Source organism: Muntiacus reevesi, chromosome 2 (genome assembly GCF_963930625.1).
Source record: "Muntiacus reevesi chromosome 2, mMunRee1.1, whole genome shotgun sequence".
In the NCBI taxonomy this organism is placed as follows: domain Eukaryota; kingdom Metazoa; phylum Chordata; class Mammalia; order Artiodactyla; family Cervidae; genus Muntiacus; species Muntiacus reevesi.
The window spans coordinates 6,782,697-6,806,135 of NC_089250.1; the positions used below are offsets into that span (position 1 = coordinate 6,782,697).

General features: G+C 38.9%; 1 protein-coding gene across 4 annotated transcripts in view; it reads right to left on the reverse strand.

Annotated features, from left to right (window-relative positions):
* Positions 1-20,662, reverse strand: part of TASP1 (taspase 1) — a 251,874-nt gene extending 231,212 nt beyond the window's left edge. For 2 of the 4 annotated variants that reach the window (XR_010661275.1, XM_065919536.1), the window contains exons 1-4: positions 20,617-20,662; positions 8,679-8,897; positions 5,598-5,665; positions 3,608-3,676 (exon numbers count right to left, since the gene is read on the reverse strand). Coding sequence is in view for 2 of the 4 variants with exons in the window: in XM_065919536.1 (XP_065775608.1) it covers positions 3,608-3,676; positions 5,598-5,665; positions 8,679-8,823 (282 nt within the window). In the remaining 2 variants the exon portion in view is untranslated. Of the gene's footprint in view, positions 1-3,607; positions 3,677-5,597; positions 5,669-8,678; positions 8,898-12,712; positions 12,827-20,616 lie in introns of those variants that run through there. The other 2 variants (XM_065919537.1, XM_065919538.1) reach the window with 2 other exon arrangements.
* Between the last annotated feature and the right edge of the window lie 2,777 nt (positions 20,663-23,439).

Below are 23,439 nucleotides of genomic sequence, written 5' to 3' on the forward strand. Positions count from 1 at the left end.
AACCAAAATCTCTCAAAGGATACACCCACCCAGCCAGATTCATTAATTTCCTCACAAGACTACAAGTTACCTGTCATCAGTTTGTCAGTCATATTTCACCTATTATTCCTTATCAGAACTTTTTAAACCTCATCTTAATACTTCCAAATGAAATTTTTTGATGTGCAAAGAGCACTTCAGTAAGCATTTTATGAGCTCATTTTCTATCAGAATCTATGAAATACTCTTTACTTAAGCAGAGGCATCATTACTCACCCAGATCTAAATCCAATTTTCTCACCAAAAAAAAATTCGTATCAGAAGTTGTACATGTGAAATGTACAAATTACGTGCAAACTGTGGCCTAAAATTTAAAATCCACTGTCGCTATCCAAACCAAAATTATTTCAAAAGCAGGCATGAAAGCAACTGTCTTCCAAAGGCACAGCCCAGACATGAAGATCACGTTGCTGCACAAATTCATCTTCTCCGCTGGGAGGGAGATCAGAAGTGTACTCTACCCAATGGATAGGAGTCACTTTCCCATCAGTTACAAAAAGAATCTCTAAAAAACGAGTCATGAAACAATGGGACCAAATCACTTTAACAATAAACTATTAAAATAAGATCTATAAAACTGACCTTTTCCTTTCCTTCACCACATTGTGAAGACAAGCAAAATGCACACTGGCATCCACATCTCATTTTCACCCTCTCACTACAGAGCACTTCTCATATGAGTGGCCACCTTCCCTCCCAAAACCCAGAAGGGAGAAGCTAGTCCATTTCATAGGTAGGAACTTACACACTCACCCTCCCAGCCCTCTGGTGCTTTGCAGTTGTCTGTCTTGGTGGGTGAGAAAAATGAAACCACACAAGGGAATAGGATTCTAAGAAAAGCTCAAAAATGATTTGTTGAGGTGGCCTGTATAAATTATAGAGGCCACCAAAACCCAACTTTTTTTATTATAAATTTTATTTCACATTGTCTTTTTCTCCTCTGTGGCATCAAGTTGAGGTCAATGTACTTTTTTCAGTATTTGGGTAAGTGCAAATTTTCATATTTTTCAAAATACGAGGCCAGATATCCCTTCTGGCCAATAAGGATCGTTAAACCATTTCAATCCACAGTTAGCAAAGTCCTCAAGGAATTCAAACCCAGTGTAGCCACCTGCCTAAGTAATAATGTAACAAGCAAGTTTAAAAAGTATGGTTTTTTTTGAAGTCAAAAAGTATATCCCAAATACGGTCAAAAGACAAAGGTATAAGGGTTGCCCATATTTATTTGATAATTAGGACAAAACTCAGCTCTGCTAAATAGATTGACCAAAACTAAGGATAAGTGGTTTTACTCTCAAGTTAAACTTAACAGTCTAAGTGAGATTCTGGAACTTTTCAGTTGACTGAAAGGACTTAATGTTACTCTTATTTTCCTAAGTACAGAAAATATAAGAATCCAATTTTTATATATCCTCCCATTGATTCAAACTATTAGAATATGTCTTCAGTTAAATTCTTTATTTGAAGACCACCCTGTTCAAAGACGACGAATCACAATTATGCAAGGTGATGGCAACTGCAGTGGCCGTACATGCATGACTTCCAACGTAATTCTTCAGGTTGAGGAAAGTTCTTCCAGTTAGTGGAGCCTTAATCTTTAAACTACTAACATATATTTCATTCAAAGATTCCACATAAAAATGAATTTTTAAAGATAACTCATTGAAATTCTTCCCCAAACTTAATAAACTCACTCAGGCCACAGTACAAACAAAATAACAGAACACACTTGTTTTTTAAAAACCTTCATATCCACACTCTTAAAAACCACAGGTCATCATCCAAAACTATAAAGCTAACTCAACATGTAACTCCTTCCAAAATTTATTTTAAATCATTTTTAAGTATACATAAGTAAATTCTTTTAAAGTAGGATTGATTCATCATGGGGGAAAAAATATAGCAAAATATTCAGAATGATATAAGTAGGACTTGAGAAAATTAAAGTTACTCTAAGATGAAAAGAAAAAGGAAAACTTAATTTTACTCAATTGTGTATTCATAGTTGCCCTTAAGGTATACACCCAGCTATTTACTAATCTCTCCCCAGGCCCACACTGGCTCCATGCACCTGTAACCTCAGGACATTGTCTTCTACACAAAGAAATCATTTGCAATTAATAATTGAATTAAGTTAGATGAAGCTTACTTTGTGTATGCGTTTTGAGTAAAGGTAAGAATTGGTGGTAACCACATCAACCTTCTTCCTGGCATCACTTTCCCCCTTTTATCCACAACATATAATTAACCTTCCTTTGACAATGTAAAGAGTTACCACAAACATTCACTTCACATATATCATTTCCAAAGCACCTCACAATAGTCATAACTAATAACAGTTATGAGTAGCTTCCCACGTGCCTCATACTGTTCTAAGTGGTTATCATACATCGTCAGTTAACCTTCACAACTCTGTAAAGCAGAAATTACCATCCTCATGTCATAAATGTGTAAACTGAGCCAAGGAGAGGCCGAGAGGCGCCCGCTAGTGTAAGACCAATAGGCCTCAAGAGAAAGGCCACACATCCCCGGCCAGATCCTCAGGCACCAAGCTACACGCCCACCATCTACATTCACCTTTCTCGACCACGTACCCTACCAAGCTCAAAGTGTTAACAAGAGAACGTACAATCCACAGAGCATGATCCAAAGCTCAACACTGCAGTGGCTCAGGGACAAGGCTAGCACTTCCGGTCAACTCTGGGCAATCTTCACAGGTGAAAAAGCAAGGCCTGGCATGACAGAGTAGATGCCCTGTTAGTAGGAGCCTAATCCACTCAACTGGGGGCAGTCTTCTCTATCATCTCCTCCCTCAAACTCTTATCTTTAAGCCTTATTTGAGTCCCCTACTAATCTTGTCAAGCAAAAAAGTTCACTCACTGCCCTCTAAACTGACTTACACTAATCTATCTTCTAAAAATCTGAGAAACAGAAGTCAGGCTTCTGAAGCCCTCAATATCTCCTGGACAAACTTATCCTCAGGGTCTAGATTAAGAGAATTGAGAGACCCTCATACTGAAGTAGCAAGGATTACAGCCAACTTAAGAACCTCCGCACTGAATTCCTCAACACCCACAGTTAACTGGAGACCAACCTAACAATCACACTGGACAAGACGCACCTAACAGAACACAGCTTCAGTATATATGTCCAACTGATACGTTTGTGAGGAAACTTCTTAAACTTGGGATACTTCTAGACAGTTGGAATTTTTTGTTTTCTAGACAACAGAATATATATTACTTTGAGAAGGTGTTAACTTCAGGAATGTTTCTTCTGAAAATATTAAAGAAATTCAAGCATCAAGCCACCAATAACTTGTATTCATGAATCTCACAAAACCAGGGGAAAAAACGAAATTTAACCAACTTCTTTATATTACTCAGAGAAGTCTCCAATAAGACAACCTAACAAGATCACAGGCTGCTTCTTCATTCTTCATTGTTAGTACTGTTGGGAAACACTGGTCATGTCACTGATGGCTGACTAAACAACAGTTTCGTCATTTAAGAATAACGGACATAAACTCACAACTACTTTAAATGAAATAAATAGAGAAAAGAAATACCTCAAGCTCCACCAGGGCTGCAGTCACTGCATCTGTTGCAAGAGCACCAGCCTGTAGCTTTTCAATTGCCTATAAAACCAAGGGGCAAGATTATTCATTGTAAAACCACAGCTTCTCAAACACACCCAGAAACTTTTCAAAGGCTTAAAGAGGTGTAGGAGACATTTAGAGTTAACAAAAATTGATCACTAGAGTTCCACTCCATACTTCAAGAAATACACTACTTAGATTTAAAGTTAGCAATTATTCAGGATAACTTATGATATACCTCATTTATTATTATTCAATTTGAGACAATGAATAAAATTTAGCCACTAAACACAAAGTGCAAGGAATTTAGTAAGTGAAAGGGATTCATTCATCACAGGGCAATTCACATAGCCTGAGAAATTATATGAATTCCATTTTGAAATTTGAATTCATGCTTTATATAGACTAAGCTAATAATTTCTTATTCCACCGTTACTCCTCTCCCTGTGTGTGTTAGGTGCTCAGTTGTGGCCAACCGTTTGCAACCCCATCGACTATAGCCCCCCAGACTCCTCTATCCATGGAATTATCCAGGCAAGAATACTGGAGTGGGTAGTCATTCCCTTCTCCAGGGGAACATCCTGACCCAGGAATCAAACCCAGGACTTCCACACTGCAGACAGATTCTTCACTGTCTGAGCCACGAGGGAAGTCCCTGCTACTCTCTCTACTCCAACTATAAAAAATAGTGACTCAGTCACAGAGGCATTTCAGAATTCTTAGATGAAAGCATACTTTTGACAACAGCATTTGTGATTCTATAAGGAATTTTACACTGAAATTAAACATATCATATTATTTTGTAATATAATCTATAGAGAGTAAAGGTCACAAAATCACCTTGCTTCTTAGGTATAAATAAGACAGGAAAGAAAGAGAAGGAAGACTGATTTTTAAATGAATTATTGAAGCTCCAACTTAGTCAACAAAGATCAAAAACTAAGAACTGTATTCCTCAGGAAACTTTTGAGAAGTTCATTTATTCTATACATTGAGGAGTCTGGTTACACAGTCTAAATGTATTATATACAGAACTATATTCCTATAAAGGTAAGCCATTTCTTTTCAGATAACAAAAAGATTTCACACTTTGAAAAATAAGATTAAAAATATAAAATAGCTTAAACAATATTTACCTTTATTATAGTTTTTTTAAAAGACAATGCAATCACTGTAACAAAATATTCTCACTCATTTATGAGATTTCATTCATAAGAAAAATCTTGGATCTCTAATTAAGTATAATCTTCTTTGAATGGTAATAAATATAAATGAAAAGAGCGAGAAAGACCCCTATTTACTTGATACATAGTGTCCAATTAACATTCTATTTGCATAAAAGGTAATGGAAGGTTTGCCTACAAGAGTATAGAGTCAGGATCAAAATAAAAACAAACAATATTTCTTCCGAGTCCACTCCTGCCTCCACATTAAGCATTCAACAATTTAGCAAAACCTCAAAAACCAAAGATGAAAAAAAAGCACGACTGAGTACAAAGGCAAAGCTAAACTTCAGAATGACAACGAATTTGCTATGATACAAACTACGTGATGAGAAGCAGAAGAAAAAGCACAGGATAACCTCCCTAAGAAAAACACTCCTTTTAATTTTTAAATTTTTTTTTCTTCCCTTCACAGAAAGCCACATTGGCTGCCTTTGAGCTGTTTTCCCTACTCCTCCTATAGAGCTCAACACCGCTGCAAAGATTAAAAGGTATATGATTATGTGCCCACAATTCCCAAAATATGGACTTTGATCTGGGAAAGGAAAGATCTAAACATGATTTGGAGAATAAAAAATACAAAACAAAAGACTCCACAAATATGAACAAAATTATTTTGTGGTCCAAGCCAAAGTCTGTCTTATAAATCAAACCTTAAAATATTGAATTTCAAGGTAAAGCTGCTTTATGGTCAAAACTAAAATGTTTCAATCAGACAGAATATATTCTCTCCATACCTTTTGACAAGCTCTTTTGCATACATGCTTATATTCCTTGGCTTTGGATTCAGAATGATAACCTGCACCTGTAATGGAAAAAAAAAAAAAATCAATGGTTAACTATCATTAAGATATCAGAGACCTTGCTAACATTATATAAGTAGTTCATGCAAACTGATGCTTTCTGAGTGACAAAAAAACTACTGTCCTAAGTGTATGGACTCTTAAAAATCTAATCTTAAAAATCTTTCTGCACTATAAGCATTTTCAATACCATGCCTTATCTCCTTTGTCAAAAACTATTTTCCTACCAGAGGTACCAGAAATAGCTTACGTTCCCAAAGAGGCTTCGCCAAGCTGACCTCTCCTCCTTTTGAAATCTTCCCCAAAGTCAGGAGTGTTTTGTAGAGGGAGCTGATAACCTAGGCAGTGTCAAGGGCAGAGTGCCTTTAATTTCCTCCCTGTTGAACTTTGGAAAGTCTTTGTCAGAATACTTAAGAGTAACTTCAGAAAACTAGGTAGTTTTATTTCAAACTTGAAACAGACAGGTGTTCCACCCTATCCACAACCACCACCAATATCACCTCTCCTACCCTAACTTCTCCATTCTTTCACCCCTGGAATATAGCTCAGGGTGTCTGAAACATCAGGGATGGTATATTCACCACTACCTATCCTAATCAAACACTCAGCAACTTCAAGAGAAAGACTCTGAAATTTATTTCCCTAAAAGGATTAATCGTTGCTTAGTTAGGGATCTCAGAATAAACTAGAAAGAAACCAAGAAAAGGCCTTTCATCAAAGTTCCTTAACTTGCTCTGAACCTCCCCCTCAGAGCCCACTCCCAGTCCCCTGCTGGACCCCAGAGGGGTCCAACACAGGGAAGGTTAAAGAACCACATCTCTAATCCTCAGGCAGGCCTTCTCCTGTGAGGCTGCAGACTACAACACAAACTTAACCCATCTTTCCTCAACGCAGACAAAGAATGGGCCCAAGAAGCTATGGCTAATGGACTCGAGGGAGCAGAAAAGAAATCCAAACAACAGGAATCCATAATACAAGCAAATTCTAGTCCCATTTCTCAAAAACACTCAAACTTCACAGAACCTGTGCCAACGTTTACGAGGACTCTCTTCAATGTTCTCTAATAAATGCCATCTTAGATCTCAGACCCCAACCTTGCAGCAGTATTTCCCACATGGGATACTGCAGCCAAAAAGATAACTTTACCGTGTGGATAACAGCACTAATAAACTTCCCTGACAGTTCAGTGGTAAAGAACCTGCCTGCCAATGCAGGAGACACAAGAGACATGGGTTCAATCCCTGGGTTGGGAAGATCCACTGGAGGAAGAAATGGCAACCCACTCCAGTATTCTTGCCTGGAAAATTCCATGGACAGAGGAGCCTGGTGGGCTATAGTCCATAGGGTCGCAAAGAGACAAGACTGAGTGATGAGCAGAAGCATGAAAAGTATAGGTAATATACAGATCTAGGGAAAAAGCAAGAATCTACTATTCAAGTGACTAAAATTTGGGCAAGTCTCCTTTAATACCAAAAAAAAAAAAAAAAGCAAAAGTTTTAAAATCTCTACACTGGAATTGAAATTTTGTCCCTTAAATGTGCAAGGTATGTAATGCTGCATAATCAATCATTCTATCTGACCTTCTAAGAATTTAGAAGGGGAAAGTCATCCTTAGTCCACACAATTTCCTGCCATTACGCAGACTTCCTCCTATTACAGCCGGTACCAGCACCAGCTATAAGACTCACTGTCTGAGACAAGAGGGAGTCTGCAGTGACCATCACAGAGGCAACCCTTCCCAACTCATCAAATGCTCCATGGCGTTATTGCTTACCTATCTCAGGGCTTCCTTGCACATTTTTCAAACACTCATTATGAATAAAATAACTCACTGGGTCCTATAAATGATGCACCACCAGCATGGTGTAGTAGAAGGAACACTGGCTTGGGAATTTCAGTTGTTTATATAAATTTACCTCATTTCTTTGAAAAGTCATTTGAAAGAAAAGAAAATTGAACCTTTTGTTTGTTCACTGTTTGACTTTTCTGGATTTGATTCTGTAAGACTTCCCAACATGTCTGTTCAGTTTAGCTATAGCCAAAGGTTAATGATCAGGCAGAATGCCAGCCTGACAAAAAGAAACAATGCCACTCAACCCACATCAAAGAAAAAGGGAGAGAAAAAAAAGGAAAGACAGGGGCAGAGCTGCACTGCTTGGAAACTGTAGATGTATCAATGATGGGGACTCGGGGGTTGAACTTCACTGTGACCGTCTTCCAGGTCCTCTGAAGCAGAAATCAGAGGCTGACGGAGTGCCAAAATCACTAGAATGGGACTTGTGGGCCCACTTAATGGTTTCTCGGCCTGGAGCTACTGATTAGCTGTGTGCCTGAAGCCACTTAATCGCTCTGGTTTTAAGGTTCCTCATTTATAATATTAAGAAGGCAAAAACTACCTTTAAGATTGTATAAATTACACTCTAAGATGGACATAGTCAAATACGGGGTGAGTAAAGTTTTTTTCAACAACTTTATTTTTAAAAACACAAACGAGAGCTTAAACAATTACTTTGTCTGCTTTTAACAATACCTAAATGTATCTACTATATGGAGTAAAGGGCTTCCCAGGTGGCACTAGTGGTAAAAGAATCTATTCACCAATGCAGGTAAACAAAAAGATGCAGGTTCAGTCTGTGGGTCACAAAGATCCCCTGGCTGATGGCACGGCAACCCACTCCAGTTATGCTTGGCTGCAGAAGCCCCAAGGACAGAGGAGTCTGGCGGGCTACAAGTTCAAAGAATCACGAAGAGTCAGACATGACTTTTTAACAGGCACACGCAGATGGAGTAAAAGTACTAGAGGAGGTGAGTGAAGGGGCCAAAGGAAGTGCCATCACTGCAAGACCCTCCACGTGGGAGCTCGGGGGAGGCCTTCACACTACGCAAGTCAACCTGTGGTTCCAACTCCTCCTGCGGTGTCCCTCCCCCAGACAGGAAACAGCTTCTGGTATACTCCAAGGCAAAGGAAAGGAAGCCCATTACTTTCATCTTCCAGCTCAGCTACTCAGAGCTTACCTGCATGCACCAACACAAAGCCCCCTCGTTTCTCTTTATGGGACTGCTTCGTTTCCAACTCTTTCGCTGTTGTTTTAACAGCCGAAACTTGAGATGATCTGGAAGGCAGCCCTTCTCCAGAACTCATCCCCTTCTCCATGGTCATTCTCCAAGATTACCATCTTCTATTGGGAAAAGTGCATACTTCCATCCAAAAGTAATTGCAGAAGAGGAATTACCCTAAAGGAAAACAGGCAAAGATGGTATGCATTTCTTTCCACTAACACACACGGATACAAATTTGTGCTCAGATAACTTTCAAGAAAACCCCCTAATTTTAAAGTTACTTAACTGGGTAACACAAAGAATATAAAAAGGTTAGAATTTAAATCCCTTTATACATTGACAGGTCTTGAAGTCGTATAAACAAAGAACTGTTGTAAAAAGACTTCATGTTGAGTCCAAAAGATATTTTATCTCTCATTTTATCTACATTGAAGAAAACCTCATCTTAAATATCACTTTATACTCCCTCCAAACCAAACGCTAATAACCTCTGGGACATTCAAGAACCACAGGCAGCACTGGCAACATCACTAAGCCTTGATTTAAAGCCTAGATTGCTTATTTTTTCCTCCAGCTTTACGGAGATATAAGTGACATACACCAATGGATAAGTTCAAGCAGTACAACCTGAGGATGTGACACACATATATACTGCAAAATGATTGCCACAAGGTTAGTTAACACATCCATCACCTCACCTAAGTACAATCTTTTGTGTGTGGTGAAAACATATAAGAGCTCAAGATTGCTGTTTGCTTAAAACAATGAACCAACCTCCCACCTCCCTCCCCATCCCATTCCTCTGGGTCTTCCCAGTGCACCAGCCCTGAGCATTTGTCTCATGCATCCAACTGGAAAAAAAAAAAAAATGAACCAACATACAGATTTACTCTGCCTATGGAGAACTTTTTATGAAAAACAGTTTAATGCTTCAGAGCTCAATGTAAAACAAATGCTAACAAATTTATAAGACTAAAGCATGAAATTAAAATAATACTTGTACAAATATTTGTTCACTTTCACAAAAGCATTATTTCTGAGGTTCTCAAAAGATAATAAAATGAATTACAAGCAACATATACCACAAAGCTTCTAATTTTTCTCACAAGCTCACAAGCTACTGGCAATCTTGACTTAATAATGATGGTAAAATACACTTCAGACTGGGGAAAAACGGATCGTTTAAAAAATCAACAGAGATTTGAGGGAAAAAAAAATATATCCCAAAGTCACATGATTGAAACTACTCAAACACCTAGATTCACACTATAAGGTAAAAATCTTATCCTAAATTGAGAAATGGGGAAGGACACAGGGCTTTAAAGAGTGACAGCCAAAAAAAAAAAAGAGTGACAGCCAACTAGTTCAAAAGAACAGTGTCACGCAAAGTGTGGTCTACAGACTAGTGCTGGTTATCAGTCTGCAAGAGATTATTTTTTATTCATATACGAACTGTCTTACATCCATGTTTTCAATAAACAATGACAGTTTTTCTAATTCTTTTCTATTTCCTTAAGTTTTGTTTATAATATCTTTTTAATAATCTATTTAATAGAACAGAATTAAAACCATCTATAAAAACTGGAGATTCACAAGGAAAAGACTCAAAGTACAAAAGGCACATTAATTCACTCTAAAACTTACATCTTCCAGGGTATGATTATATTTTTGAAATAATTTTATCTGCTACATCAGATAAAAATATGAGCTTTTACTTTTATCTTTCTTTCATAGTTCTGTTTTGAGGTTTTTGTGGTATTCTGTTTTATTTTTGCATTTTATGAAAGAAATGGTCAACAATGGATTAAAAAAATTTTAACTTGATTCTTCACACAAGAAACCCACTGAAATGTTGTGAAGTGATTGGCCTCCAACTAATAAAATAATATTTAAAAAAAAAAAAAAAAAAAGAAATGGCCTGGAAGCACTGCAATATGTACTCTGTGTGATAAGTTGCTTCAGTCATGTGTGACTCTTTGCAACTCCATGGACTGGAGCCCACCAGGCTCCTCTGTCCATGGGATTCTCCAGGCAAGCATACTGGAATGGGTTGTCATGCCCTCCTCCAGGGGATCTTCCCAACCCAGGGGCTGAACCCATATCTCTTATGTCTCCTGTATTTGCAGGCGGGTTCCATACCACTAACGCCACCTGAGAAGCCCAATATTGTATTTTAACTTCCTTTAATTCCTGGTTAAAAAGAATCCATTTAATTATTATTATGTATCACCTAATTTAAAGGGCAAATAATTTAAAATCATATACATATATACATTTGCTGTTGTATTAAAATGTTTACATATAGTCATAAATTTTGATTATAAAAGAGCACTGAGGTTTATTAAATAACAGTAAGTTAAAATGCCTGCTTTTGTTTTGTAGTGAGAAGTATCTCTCTCAGGATGGATTTTCTTCCAACTGCTTCACAAGGGTCTGCCTCAATTACCTTTATTTGACTTTGGTTATTTCTTTGAGATAGGTTACTATTTATTTCTGTTTCAGTTGACAAAGTCAGTTTAAATGATTAGCAGTTTATCTCAGTCTATATAGGCCTGATGTCTGACCAAGTCATGAAATGAGCTTGGGCCCACTAGACCCACAAACAGCTGTGTGAAAACTCAGGCTTTGGAAAATTCAAAGCTTCAGTTCAAATGAAAACACATTCAAGCAGTATGAGTTATAAAACTTTCTCTGACTCACTGTCATCAGATGCAATTTTTTCATTAATAACAAATTAGAACATCTATAAATTATAATGAATAAGTTTTGATGTAATAGGCATTTTTAATGTATATGAGATTTGCTTGCTTCTCAAGCTTGTCTGAAAAAAATTAAATGTGGAAGATGAATAAATATGTTGTTTCTTGAGCAATCTATCATCTCTCAGAGATGACAGAAATTTATTTATGTAGCAAACCATGTCATCTCACTAAACTCCTCCAAAAATGCTGGCCCCAAAGTTCTGCAGCACTGGGAAAGGAACTCAAGTAGACAGGCTAGCCAATGTACAACTCTGGCCTCCAACTTCCAATGGTTACTGGAATATTTTTAATTCAATTAGAAATGAAGCAATTTCTACTCCAACATCAGTTTTTGTTTAACTCAGAACCCATTAAAAGTCTTGCATTCGTTAACAGAACTCCAACAAATGTCCCAAAAAAGACACAAAAGGCGGAAGGGGGCAAGTGAGCAAATCCCAGTTTATAGAAGAACTACATAACAACTTAAACAGATCAAAATATGCTAAACCTCACTCAAAAGAAAAAGGCAAAATAAAACCACACTCACATATCAGCTGGACTGGCCAAGTTAAAGAGTCATTCTCACATGTTGCAAGGAGCAGCACAGATGAATACAATGCAACAAGGTCAATTTGGTAAAATCAACCAAAATTACAAACATACACTGAAGGGTAGTCTGTAATGGTAAAGATATAGACCAAAAAAAAAAATAAATAAAATTTAAAAAAAATAATAATAAAGATATAGACCAATAGTATGTCTTGATAAAAAAAAAAAGTAGTTGAAAATAAAAGCAGCTTTTGGAAAAAATGAGAACTTTATTGATACACAAATATGAAACAATCAATGTTGAAGATATTTTGGTAAGTAAAAAAAGGCATGGTACAGAAACATATGCAGTACCATATTTTGAGGGAGACAAGAAAAATAATACAACCAAATATATATGTAAAGTGCAATCTGGAAGAATATATCAAAAATTAGCACAATAGTAGTTACCAAAAGATTTGGGTGACTGGTGGACAAAGGTGAAATGGAAATCCCACTATTCACCATTGTGCACCTTTTGATTTTGAACAATCTGAATGTATTACTTAAAAACAAAAAAACTTTTTTATTCATTTATTTCTTTATGAGAACACAAGATAACTAGCCAAGTCCAGGTTTCAAAATAGGGCAAGCTGGTGAGATCCTACTTCAATAAGAGGAGAAATGCCATATTCTGAAGGTTCTCAACACTCAACCCACCTAGCGAAGGAACAGACAAAAACATGGCCAGTCAACAATATTGGCTGAGAGGTCTGTTTTGGTTTTGTTTTTCTGGATCTTGAATTTATAGGGCCACACAAACCACAGATAATCCTAAATTTAAAAAAAATAAAATTATTATTTGATTTCTACAGTTGAAACTAAGGAGTAAAAAGTAAATCATGTAGATTGACATCAGATATCCCTGTGATATTTTTGTCACATTTGTAGTCATTATCACAAATAATTATTTGAAATGGATGAATCATATTCACATCAATACATAGATCCATATGGAAAATGTTTAACACTTCAGCTAAGTCTGTGAGATAACAGTCATCACAAAAGTTTTCCAATCAAAGACACATATGCATGTTATAGCTTTACACAACAGAAAACAATTTTATACATCATTTTTATAATGCCTGTGTTCCTGAATGATAAGTTTGAATATGGACATTTTGCAACTTTCTGTTGGTGATGGTACTAAAATTCACTTTATTATATCTAAAAAACACTGGCAATTTGTCCATCCTCTGCAACAGTAGCTTGAAAAGTGAAACTGAAAGTCAAAGTGAAGTCGCTCAGTTATGTCTAACTCTTTGCAACCCCATGGACTATATCCCACCAGGCTCCTCCGTCCATGGGATTTTCCAGGCAAGCATACTGGAGTGGGTTGCCATTTCCTTCTCCAGGGGATCTTCCCTACCCAGGGATCGAACCCAGGTTTCCCACATTACAGGCAGACGCTTTACCGTCTGAACCACAGGGAAGTCCAAGATTGAAAAGGTAAACATAAAGTTACTCTGTGTGTGAGAGTGTGTGTGTGTGTGTGAAGTCGCTTCAGTGGTGTCTGACTCCTTACCCTATGTACTGTAACCCACCAGGATACTCTGTCCAGGGGATTCTCCAGGCAAGAATACTGGAGTGGGTTGCCATGACCTCCTCCAGGGAATCTTCCCGACCCAGGGATTGAACCTCTATCTCTTATGTATCCTGCATTGGCAGGCAAGTTCTTTACCACTAGTACCACCTGGGAAGCCCAAAGTTACCATATGACCCAGCAATTCCACTCCTAATAATTTATATTCATTAGAACTGAAAATACATCCACATAAAAGCTTGTACATGGATGTTTATAGCAGAACTATTCATAACAGTCAAAAAGTGGGAACAATTCAAATATCCATGAGCAGACCTTGGTTAAACAAAGTATGGTATATTTAATATCGTGCTCATGGTTCAGGAGAATCAATACAGTGAAAATGAGTACACTACCCAAAGCAATCTATAGATTCAATGCAATCTCTATCAAGCTACCAAGGGTATTTTTCAGAGAACTAGAACAAATAATTTCACAATTTGTATGGAAATACAAAAAACCTCAAATAGCCAAAGTCATCTTGAGAAAGAAGAACTGGAGGAATCAACCTACCCAACTTCAGGCTCTACTACAAAGCCACAGTCATCAAGACAGTGTGATACTGGCACAAAAACAGAAATGTAGATCAATGGAACAAAATAGAAAGTCCAGAGATAAATCCACGCACTTATGAACATCTTATCTTTGACAAAAGAGGCAAGAATATACAATGGAGAAAAGACAATCTCTTTAACAAGTGGTGCTGGGAGAACTGGTCAACCACTTGTAAAAGAGTGAAACTAGAACACTCTCTAACACCATACACAAAAATAAACTCAGAATGGATTAAAGATCTAAAGGTAAGACCAGAAAATATAAAACTCCTAGAGGAAAACACAGGCAAAACACTCTCCGAAATAAACCACAGCAGAATCCTCTATGACCCACCTCCCAGAATATTGGAAATAAAAGCAAAAATAAACAAATGGGACCTAATTAAAATTAAAAGCTTTTGCACAACAAAGGAAACTATAAGCAAAGTGAAAAGACAGCCTTCAGAATGGGTGAAAATAGCAAATGAAGCAACAGACAAAGGATTAATCTCAGAAATATATAAGCAACTCCTGCAGCTCAATTCCAGAAAAATAAATGACCCAATCAAAAAGTGGGCCAAAGAACTAAACAGACATTTCTCCAAAGAAGACATACAGATGGCTAATAAACACATGAAAAGATGCTCAACATCACTCATTATCAGAGAAATGCAAATCAAAACCACAATGAGGTACCATAACACGCCAGTCAGGATGGCTGCTGTCCAAAAGTCTACAAGCAATAAATGCTGGAGAGGGTGTGGAGAAAAGGGAACCCTCTTACACTGTCGGTGGAAATGCAAACTAGTACAGTCATTATGGAGAACAGTGTGGAGATTCCTTAAAAAACTGGAAATAGAACTGCCACATGACCCAGCAATCCCACTTCTGGGTATACACATTGAGGAAACCAGACTGAAAGAGACACATGTAACCCAATGTTCATCACAGCACTGTTTATAATAGCCAGGACATGGAAGCAACCTAGATGTCTATCAGCAGACGAATGGATAAGAAAGCTGTGGTACATATACACAATGGAATATTATTCAGTCATTAAAAAGAATACATCTGAATCAGTTCTAATGAGGTGGATGAAACTGGAGCCCATTATACAGAGTGAAGTAAGCCAGAAAGAAAAACACCAATACAGTATACTAACGCATATATATGGAATTTAGGAAGACGGTAACGATAACCCTCTATGCGAGACAGCAAGAGAGACACAGATGTACAGAACAGTCTTTTGGACTCTGTGGGAGAGGGCGAGGTCGGGATGATATGGGAGAATGGCATTGAAACATGTAAATTATCATATGTGAAATGAATCACCAGCCCAGGTTCGATGCATGAGACAGGGTGCTCGGGGCTGGTGCACTGGAATGACCCAGAGGGATGGGATGGGGAGGGAGTTGGGAGCGGGGGCTCAGAATGGGGAACACATGTACACCCATGGCAGATTCAAGTCAATGTATGGCAAAACCAATACAATGTTGTAAAGTAAAATAAATAAATAATTTAAATTTAAAAATAAAATAAAAGTAGAAAAGGGAGGCCTGAAAGGGATAAGCAGAGAGTTGTCCATGTGAGAAGGACTCAGCCTAGTGTTGCTGACTTTGAAAAGATAGAGGAAAGAGCCAGAAGGTAAGGAATGTGAACAGTCTTCAGAAGCTGGAAAAGGCAAGGGAACAGATTCTACCCCAGAGCCTCTAGAAGAAACAAGATCCTACAAACACCTTGGTTTTAGCCCAGTGAAATCCATCTCTTACTCCTGATATCCAGAACCCTAAGATTTGTATTGTTAAAGCCCCCCCCCCAAAAAAAACAAAGTGTGGTATATTTAGACAATGGAACATTATAGAGCCATAAAAAGGAATGAAGGGTTGATACACACTATGGCATGAATGAACCATGAAAACAATGAAAGAAGTCAGACACAATCGGTCACATATGTTTCACAATGAAAGAAGTAAGACACAAAAGGCCACATATGTTTCCATTTATATCAAATGTCCAGAGTAGGCATATCTAAAAAGATAGAAGTAGATTATGGTTGCCTTGGGGTGGAAGGACAGAGGGGAAATGAGGAGTGACTGCTAATGGGGGCAGGATTTCTTTGGGGGAGAGGCAATAAAAATGTTCTAAAACTGGTTGTGGTCACAGCTGCATGGTATTTAGTCTGAATAACTACCAATGAATTGTACACTTTACATGGGTAATAATATGATAAATGAATTTTATCTTAATAAAACTGTTGTATGGGGAGGGTGTATTTTTTCCTCCCAATAAATTGTATCTTTACCTGTAAGATGTATCTTCTCCAAGTTACCAGACTTAATGGCATCTTTGAACAGTCTTTAGCTTGCAACCTTTGATTCTCTAGATATCCTGTTCTCCTTGGCAAGCATGCCAATCTACTATCCTAGCTCTTTGAGGCCCCTCTGACCCCTCCCAGCTTTGTTCTCTTGCCTGACTTTCAAACAGAATGTCCAAAGGCTTAAGTCTCATATGCCTCCTTCAGCAACTTCACTGAGTATCGAGTTTTCAAAATGATCCCCTCAGTAAACCAGATGATTCCTAACTCTGCCTCTTAAGCTCTAGCCATAAGTCTCCTGGAGAGCTCAACCTGGATCCTCCAAACTCTTAGCCTACCCAAAACAAATTCACCTTTCCCCAGAAATCTAATTCTTTCTACATTACTCCTTACTTTTAATAGCCCAATCCTTTCTAACTCACCTTATAGTCATCTTGGACTGTGCCTAGTTTCCAAATCCTATAGATTTCTTCTAAAGCATTTAACTTCCTTTTTCCTACTGCCTTGACCTTTGTTCAGCTCACATACCTCTTAGCTTAAGTGTTACAGAAAGCATATTAACTTTTCTCCCCAAACCCATGCTGTCATAAAACAATCATCTACAAAAGGCTGCCAAAGTAAATCTCATAAAGGACAATGCCAATCAGGACAAATAGCATGCCAAAAGACATGAGCAGGCAATACATAAAAGAGGAAATATAAACTGGATAGCCAATATTAAAGAAAGAATACCCAAAGGAAAAAAAAAAAAAACTAACTAGCACTGTACTGCCATCATAAACTGATGTAACCGTTTTGAAAAGGAATGTGTCAGAAAGTATCAAGAGCCTTAAAATGTATAATGTTGTATATACCCTCTCCAGAGATACTTCATATATGAACTAGCCTACACAGACACAAATAATAGTCCCACAAATTCCTCTAAAGAGTACTGGGAGACTAGAGAAGAGGGAGGGGCAAGGATGAAAGGGAAACTTGATTTTTCTCTATCTAATAACCTTTTGTATTCTATTAAAAAAAAAAAAAAAGCAACTGGGTACTGTTTACTAAAAAGAAAAGATTTAAGTTCGCTGTCTCTGTGACCAAGATGAATGTAAATTAACTTGATTATCAAGGCCAGAAAAGAAACTCAGAATAAAACACTGCTTTTGCTTCAGGGACTTTCATGGCACAAATCAGTTTCTAAAGGTCTAAACCTTGACTCCATTTCTCTCAAATATTGTTTCATATTCCTACAGCATGTGATGACACTATTTCTTTTTTCTTTAAGCTATTTAGAAGACTACCATATGTCCTGTTTGCCTCTGGTGTTGAAGTTTTTCACTCTAGGTTTACTTAGCCTTTTAGAAGCAGTTGAAGGAGGAAGGAAGTCATGGAATCCATTCATCTTACAGCAAAGGCTTTTAGAGAAATCCAGCCCTTAAGCTACAGCAGCTGATGAAGCGTTTTGTTGCTCTTATCATGAGACTGAAGCTTTAATGTCTCATTAAATAAGCTCCAAAACATACTTATTTCATCTTTGACCCAGGAATTCCACTTCTGAAAACACTTTCTACCAAAATAATTTTAAATATAGAAAAAGTTTTATGCCTTTTATGCTGTGTTTAACATAGGATAATTTAGAAAAACAAAAATCTGAGTGTCTTAAATACCTAACATAGAGAATCTATGTATTTATGGTCAACTGTTTTTTATTTTTAAAAGGTGCCAAAGGTCATTCAATGGGGAAAAGACAGTCTTTTCAACAAATGGTGCTGGGAAAACTGGAGAGCCACATGCACAAGAAGAAAGCTGGACTCCTACCTCACACCATATACAAAAATTAACTACATAGATCAAGGCCTAAATGTAAGAGCTAAAACTACAAAAAATTCTTATGGGAAAAAAAAAAAATAAGAGTAAACCTTCATGAACTTGGACTTGGCAATGATTTTACACATAACACCAAAAGCACAAACAACAGCAAAACCCACAGATAAATGGGACTTCACCAAAATTTTTAACTTTTGCACTTCAAGGAACACCATTCAAGAAAGTGAAAAGATACTCCACAAAATGGCGGGGGGGGGGGCGGGGGGCGGGGGCTGGTGGTGAAGGGTGGGGAATGGAAGAAATATTGCAAATCTGAAAGGGGACTTGTGTCCAGACTATATAAAGAACTCATACAACTTAAAATTTTCTTTAAAAAAAAAAAAATTTAATTCAATTTAAAAATGGGTGAAGGAATTGAATGGACATTTCTCCAAAGACATAGAAAGGGCCAATAAGCACAAAGAAAAGATCCTCGTCATTATGAGACATCAAGGAAATGCAAATCAAAACTACAAGATGCCATTTCACAAGCAACGGAAGGCTATAATCAAAAAGAATAAATGCCAGCAAGGATAAACAGAAATCAGAACCCTTATATCCCGCTTGTGCAGGCCACTCTGAAAGATACCTGTCAGTTCTCAAAAAGGTAAACAGTTCCCACGTGACCCAGCAATTTCATCCCTAGGGATGTATCTAAGAGAACTGAAGACACACGTTCACACAAAAACTTGTACATGGATGTTTATAGCAGAATTTTTCGTAACAGTCAGGAACTGGAAACAATCCACATGTTCATCAACTGATGATGGATAAACAAAATGCGGCATATTTATATAATGGAATGTTATTCAGCCATAAAAAGGTTAAGGTGTACCTTGAAAACACTATGCTGAGTGAAAGAAGGCAAGACAACAGAAAGCCCCATGCTGTATGATTCCATTTACATGAAATGTCCAGAAAAGGAAAATCCATAGACACGAAGTAGACTAGTGGCTGCCAAAAGCTGGGGGAACAAGTGGAAAGGAGATCTAATGAGGAGCGACTGTGATGGGTAGAGATTTTTTGGAGGTGATGAAAACATCATGGAATTAGATACTGACGACAGGTGCACAACTTGTGAATATACTAAAAGCCACTGAAATTTAAATTTAAAAGGGTGGAATTTTATGAATATCTAAAAAAATTCATGCAATAGATGCAATGTACAAAACATATGCTTCTTAGTTAAAATCATATTTTATACACACTATACTCTTTAGTGGGCTTCCCTTGTGGCCCAGTGGTAAAGAATCCACCTGCAATGCGGGAGACCTGGGTTCGATCTCTGGGTTGGGAAGATCCCCTGGAGAAGGGAAAGGCTACCCACTCCAGTATTCTGGCCTGGGGAATTTCATGGACTGTAGAGTCCATGGGCTCGCAAAGAGTCGAACAAGACCGAGCGACTTTCACTTTCATAATCCTATGTAGGTTAAGAATCTGCAATTTTTTAAAACGTAGAAAGATCAAAATGCTGGGCTGGTGGAATCACTGATGATCTCTTCTTAAATATTTCTGCATTTTCTAAATATTCGTTAATAAGCATGCACTGCTTTTTTTTTTATATGTGCGGGGGGAAAGCTTTATTCAAACACAAAAGCAAATTATATAAAAATTATATAAAAATTCCTTAGTTTCGTGTACAGTGATCCCAGTCACAAGGTCCCCCAAAATACTTTGCATTCTCCTCCCCTCCCCTCCAGAGGCGAATGAGGCTGAACTCCCTCCTCCCGGAAACACGATGCCCTCTATTTCCAAGGCACCTCCAATTCCTGTTCCCCACCCTCCTCTCAGGTTACTCCTGCTCCATCTTCTCGGTCCTTTCCTCTCCCTTCTCCAGCTGAGCAGTAAACGCTAACTTCCCGCAGGGCTCTAACACACTACGAGGCTGCTCTGCCCCGACCGGCCACGCAGGACCGGGGCGCACACTCCAGGTTCTCCGGGAACCTGGAACTCGGAGAAACCGCAGTCCGAGACCGCATCGAGCGTGAGGGACTGCCAGAACCCCCTCCCTAGACACAAACGGCCCCTTCCTCGCAGAGGGGAGGAGACCGCCGAGCCGCAGCAGCCGGGAGCGGGCGCCGGGACGGGCCCCACGCGCGACCAGGGCTCGGGGACGAGGGACGCCTCGGGTCCCGTCCTCCGGCACCGCCCTCGGCGAGGAGCATCCTGCGCGCCGCCCTTCCCCGGCACAGAGAGCACGTCCCGGAGAGCGCGCGGCGCCGGGGCAGAGCGAGCGCGCGGTGGCCGCAGCCGCGCGGACAGCGTGAGAAGGAGGGACACTCACCCGCATCAGCCCAGAGCCCTCAGAGCACCGGAAGTAGCCGCCCGCCCGTTGCCAGGGTGAGGAAGCGGGGGTGACGTCAAGCTCCCCCATTGGGCTCGAGCGCAGCCACGTGTCCGGAAGCAGCCGCCCACAGGCGGCTCTGTCCCCGCCCCCTACTCTGGCGCCCCTCACCTGGGCGCAGAGGTGCCGGGGAAGCCCCACCTGGAGCCGCCGTTTGAGTTGCGCAAGCGCCCTCGCCTCTCTCCCCCTGCCCCTCAATGACCCGAAAGGCTGTGATCTTGTGATCAGAGTGGCCGGTATCCTAGCAACGTGATGTGAAATTAAGCTAGTCACCACTTACTGAGGTGTCACTGACAAGCTTAACTTCATCCAATCCTTGCAGCCCTCCCCTCCCCACTACATCGTAGGGATAACTAGAGTTCTGCCTGAATTACACGTGGATGACTGGGGCTAGCCTTGCTCTGGGGAGAATTAAAATGGGAGTGGCCTTTCTTTTACCATCTAGCGTCTAAGACCAAGACCTATTATTGATAGTAACATGTAATCTCTTTCATATTTCCTTGTAACTATTGACATGAATCATCTACCATGTAACCACCATTAAACCTATTCTGTACTTAATAGTTTTCGAAGTGTGGTCCTCACATGAGCAGCTTCAGCATCATCTGGAATCTTACCAGAAATATGAATTCTTGGGCCGCACCTCAGACTTCCTCAGTCAGAAACTTTGGGTTTTCTACAGGCCTAACAGGGCCCTGTGGGGCTCATGGGCATGGAGGTCTTTTTGTTCCCCATTCTATGGCTCAGACTCTGGCCTCCATGACCTTTTCTGAGTTCCAAAAGGCAGGATAGTTGCTGATCAAAGGAGAAACAGTAAGGAAACCACCTGAGGCAAGATTAAAGGGACCAGAATGGGTCCTCTTTAGGAGAGGACCACCTGTGACCCTACACACACCCTAATCTTGGCAACCCCACCCTTTTGAAATTGCAGAAGAAGGAAAGAAGACTGCTATTATCTTGATCCTTATCACATACTCCTTCCTGACTTTATGATCTCTCCCTGCTCACCAGGGAGATGGACACAATTCTGGAGACCTACTGTGTTTCCCCTTTGCCTGATGATGTAATAAAACCACTCTTTCCTTCCCCTCTATTCTGTTTCTATATTTCTCTTTGGCATTGATGCACAGAGAGTCAAGATTTTGGCAATAGTTTGGGACCCAAAGATTTGTTTTAACGAAGCCATCCAAGTGATTCAGATGCACCTAAAATTTGAGACCCACTGAACCAGGACTTTCTCTTTAGCCTAACTGCAGAGATGGAATGGGAAGGGTGATGGAAGGAGTGGCTTAGGAGAGGGGAGCTGTCAAGATGTGCTGCCAGCAATCAAGAATGGAAGTCGGGAAAGCAGTTTGGGGCTAGTATGGGAGTGAGACAGGAGAACTGATTCCCCTGGGACAAAAGTATGTGTTAAATGTACAGGAAAGACTTCTCAACTTCCAGTAATTCCAAATCCATTTTATTAACTTTTGTATTCTCCAACATATTTTTCTGCTAATATTCTTCTTTACAAACAAACATGAAATGGTACTAAAAAGACCTCTTGCGAAAGTTATCTATAAAAACAGAATTTTAAACCTAAAAGGAAATGTAGGGCCCTTTATTAAATGGTTTCAATAAGAAGAAAAAGAAGAAGTGTTTAATGTAGAATAGACAGTGGTAGTACAGTGCTTAAGAACAAGGATTCTAGAACCAAGAGAATATGGGTTAGTATCTTAACCCTACCGCCTACCAATTGAGTCGCCTTGAACAATTTACTTTATCTTTCTGTGACTCAGTTTCCACAGCTGTAAAATGAGGATAATAATAAAATCTCTCATAGAGTTGTTCTGTGGAATGAATTAAGCTATATGAAGTACTTAGGAAAATAATAAGTAATAGTAAGTAATCCATAAATGTTACTTGGGGGAAAAAATTGCATTCAGCTTGTTACCTGAAAATATGCCAAGACTCAACCGTCTTTCTCAATTAAATGACACATGGTATGAAATAAACCAAAAATGTCCAGTTTGCTCTTAGAGTAACTATTATTAAAATTTATAAAATCCATGCTGTATAACTAGAAGGTAAATCATGTATAATATAGGCATTCATGTATTAAACAGATAATTAGATCCTGTGCATTATACATGAGAGGCACTGAGGGTGTGAAGGCTTGAACGGGGGATTGCAGGACCAGAGAGGTCAGTAACATGAGCTAAGCACACCCAGTCCTGAAGGGCACGCTGAGAAACAGCTGTACCAGCTCCAGGTATACGCGAAGAAAGACAACAGAACCTGACTATCCTCAAGTAATGTTCACTGTAGATCTCATGTATGCATATACAAGTGTGTATATATATGTGTTGGGTCCACACACCGTGTGAGGGGATCATTAGCATCAAATTGTTGTTTTATAATAATACTAAAATGCTTATATATCTTTCTAGTCTCATTCTCTTATGAGCATAAAATGTACAAGAAGTCTATAGATAGGATTTCACATGTCATGCTGCCATTGGATTTTAAATGCCCACCAGTTGTCCAGTTTTGGTGTACTCTCACAGAATATACACAATTACCTGACAAGGCTATTAAAATACCCTTTCCTTTTCCAGCTGCAGTTTGTGGGAAGCTGAATTTTCTTTATATTCTTCAGCCAGTACAACATACAGCATCAGATTGAATGCAGAGGCAGTAAGGAGAATAGAGTCAGCTTCTTTTAGCCAGACATAAAAAATTGCAGTAATGCAAAAATAGCACTTTTATACCATTTTTTGTTTT